The 3,277-nt window shown below is 42.4% G+C and overlaps 1 protein-coding gene across 1 annotated transcript; it reads right to left on the reverse strand.

Moving 5' to 3' along the window:
* Positions 1–737: 737 nt before the first annotated feature.
* On the reverse strand, positions 738–2,115 carry LOC122069865 (E3 ubiquitin-protein ligase ATL6-like). The gene has a single exon (XM_042633951.1). The coding sequence runs from the start codon at positions 2,058–2,060 to the stop codon at positions 855–857; it is 1,206 nt and encodes a 401-aa protein (XP_042489885.1). The 5' UTR covers positions 2,061–2,115; the 3' UTR covers positions 738–854.
* Between the last annotated feature and the right edge of the window lie 1,162 nt (positions 2,116–3,277).

Genomic DNA, 3,277 nt, shown 5'->3' on the forward strand with positions numbered 1-3,277 from the left:
TCCTTGTAAGAGTGACTCTCTGGTCAAGTAGGAAAGCTCATATTATGATGCATCCCTCGGGCTAAGTAGATACTTTATTTTAATTGTCTCCTTTTCCCTAAAGCCAAGTAGAGTAACCCTTGTAAGAGTGACTCTCTGATCAAGTAGGGAAACTCATATTATGATGCATCCCTCGGGCTAAATGGAGAAACCTACTTGTGAGTCTCTCTCTAGCTTTCTCTCATTTCTTTTACTTTATTTTTATTTCAGCATTTTTTTCCTTTATTTTTTTTTTTAATTGTGTGGGTTGTTTATTTTCACTTATTTATTTATTTAATTTTAATTTGGTGGCTTGCGTCTTTAAATTCTTAGATGACGAATGGTTAGGACGTTATTTTGGATACTTATGTTTAGGACGATAGTTAGAGTTAGATCATAACCATTAATAGGTTTACTTTCGCATTATTAAAAGAAAAAAAAAAAAAAAAAAGTGGCTGCTCTCTCTCTCTGTTCGACCCGTAGCTACACTGATCCGTATGCTTGCGGTTACATTTTAAATCCCAACAGAAGGGATCCAATTGCTTGACCATATGTCTATATATATTTTCACCATCACCCACATACCATATGAGACTACAAAGTTTACAGCAAAAAAAAAAATGTATTACCCTCGCATACACACTTAAATACAGTAAGTGTAGAAACAACATGCTGCGTGGTGTTGAAGATACTCTCGTGCATTCTCATGGTCTGCGTACTAACATTTAACTTCGATGTATATTAAAAGACAAAAAGGAAAAAAATGACAAGGTTGGAAGTATTTAAGTAACAAATAGGGAAAAATTCGAATCAATCAAGGGAAATGGAGATGGCAGTCAAACCGGAGGACGAGTCAACGACGGACCAGTTCCGTCAGCTTTCATGTTCACTCGCAAGGGCAACCTTAAGGGTTTAGGACGAGGAGTCACCAGAGCATCCCCTTTTGCTGATCGAGAAGGAGAGGCTCTCATGAAAAAAGGTGGTGTCATGGAGAAGATCCAGCCTTCCGGTTTCTCCCATATCACTCCCCTCATCGATTTCCCTCCTCTGCTACTCCCTTCTCCGGTCGTCCGGTTACCTTTCCTTGAACTCCCTACCCTTGGGAACAAAACCATGCTCCTAGTCCGGTTCAGATGTCTCATATTCATGATTTGCTTCCTCACGTCCTCCGGCAGCCGAAGGGTGAACCGCTCGACGTCATCTCCCGGTTGAACCACAGAGTGCCCCGTCGAATGCGACCGCGGAAATCTCCCCGTGAATGTCGGCCTCGGCGGTTTAGTTCTAGCCGGCCGATTTTGCATTGGGATCCGATCAATTACCTCCGGTGATGGTGACGGTGCCACTGCCACTGCCGCAGCCTGTGGTGATGGGCCCACGTTAATGAAAAGTTGCTGGTTCTCTGAACCCTGTAGTTCCGATGATGGGATTTCTCCATCCGAGTGGACTTCTGTATCATGTACCGATATTGGAGATGTTTCGCCCGATACAGCAGCGAAGTTGGCTCGGCAGACTGGGCAAGTTGTGCGCTTAGACAACCAAGCATCGATGCACTCAGGATGGAATACATGGTCACACTTAGGAAGCAATCGAAGCGTATCTTCGTCTTCGAATTCGGTTAAGCACACGGCGCATTCGAGAGCTCCTTTACCCAATTTATGACCTTTCACGTAAGAATAAGCGAAGGTGGGGAAAGAATCGATCACAGCAGGGTCGAGACCTCGATTTCCCCTTCGTGAAACTCCTCTTTCATCGTTATTGGTATCAGAGCGTTGGCCGATACAGATGGATAAGAAGCTCAAGAAGAAGAAGGCAACTATTATGACGACCAGAACGCCGGCCGTGGAAGGGTTGAAAACGTAGTCGCTGAAGCTATAGGGATCGGAATGTGGAGACTGAGTAGTGTTTTGTGCAGCCGCGGAAGGTAGAGACTGGAACATGAGGAACAAGTAGATGTAGGTAAGTCCATATTGGGTTCCTGGGTAAGGCACAAACAGGTCAAGGATTGAACGGTGACTCTGCTTCTGCTTCAATTGGTTCTTCATGAGCGGAAGAAGGAAATGTTGCTCATGCCTTACAGGGTGACAGGCTTTCCTACTCTTTCTGTTCTTCGTTTTTTAAACTTTCTTCCTATAAGAACTCTAACTAAATATAAAGGGTGGAACGATGAAGGGGTGAAAAGTGAAGATCCCGAATCAGCTCCACATATGGTGGAAAGCTAACACGTGAGCTGTGACACAGACGGAGAGTAAAGTAAAGTGCCGTTATTTTTGTTTCCTAAGATTTTTTCTTTCTTTTTATTTTCCTTTTCTAGACTTGAAAAACAAGCCTTCTACTTACATGTTTCGTTTCTCTTTCCTCCACTCCTAAAATCACTCCGAGGCACACCAACTAGGGGTGTCAATCGGTCAGGCCGATCATGTTTCGGTCGAGCTTGAAGATTTTCAAAGGCTGCACCATATCCGTTCATTTAACTAATCGGGTTTAGTTATTGAGGCATGGTACGCTTTATATTCGGTCGGACTATAATCGGGCTTTAGTTCGGCCTTAACCGAACTCTGGACATGTTTAATGTTAAACGGGCTTTAACCAGTTTTTAAACGGACCCTCTTTAAAATGTGTTCTTATATTTCAGCCCACTCATGAAAGCCCAAAAAAATGACAATAAATCAATAAATGATACCAAATATAACCATTATTTAAAATGTGAACATGTCTTTACTTTTTAGTTTTTACTCTTTAATTTAGAGGGTAAAATAGGTATTCTACAATCATTAAAGGGTCGAGCCAGGCCGGTGCACAAGGTCAGTCTCGATTGGGTGTTATTCGGTCGATCTCGGTCGGGTGTCCGACGGTCCAAGTAGCAAAATCGAGACCGCCGGTTTGTAAATGGGCCGGGCTCAAGCCTGACACGTTAAATAAATGGTCCAGGCCAGGCTGGTCTATAAACGGTCAACCCCGATCGATTTAGTCGGGTCGGGCCATGAATTGACACCCCTAACACCAACTACCATGAATGCAGTTCTACTTCTCAGTAGGGTGTCAAAATTTAGATGGAATCAAATTGGTTCTTATTATTCTCTCCATTCACTGTAGGTTATAAATGTAAGATTTCATTATGGGTCAATTCCCAAAAACAAATGGGCTAGATTAGTGCCATAAAAATGACAAAAAATTGAGTCAATCAACACCATAGGGCTCAAAATAAAGATTCAAAAACATTGGATTCATATGAAAAGACTAATTAATTAATTTAAAAAAC

The sequence above is a fragment of the Macadamia integrifolia genome, unplaced genomic scaffold (assembly GCF_013358625.1).
Source record: "Macadamia integrifolia cultivar HAES 741 unplaced genomic scaffold, SCU_Mint_v3 scaffold741, whole genome shotgun sequence".
Taxonomy (NCBI): domain Eukaryota; kingdom Viridiplantae; phylum Streptophyta; class Magnoliopsida; order Proteales; family Proteaceae; genus Macadamia; species Macadamia integrifolia.

Bases quoted from the DNA above. Each gene is read 5' to 3' on its own strand.
- LOC122069865 (XM_042633951.1), bottom strand. From the start codon at position 2,060: ATGAAGAACCAATTGAAGCAGAAGCAGAGTCACCGTTCAATCCTTGAC.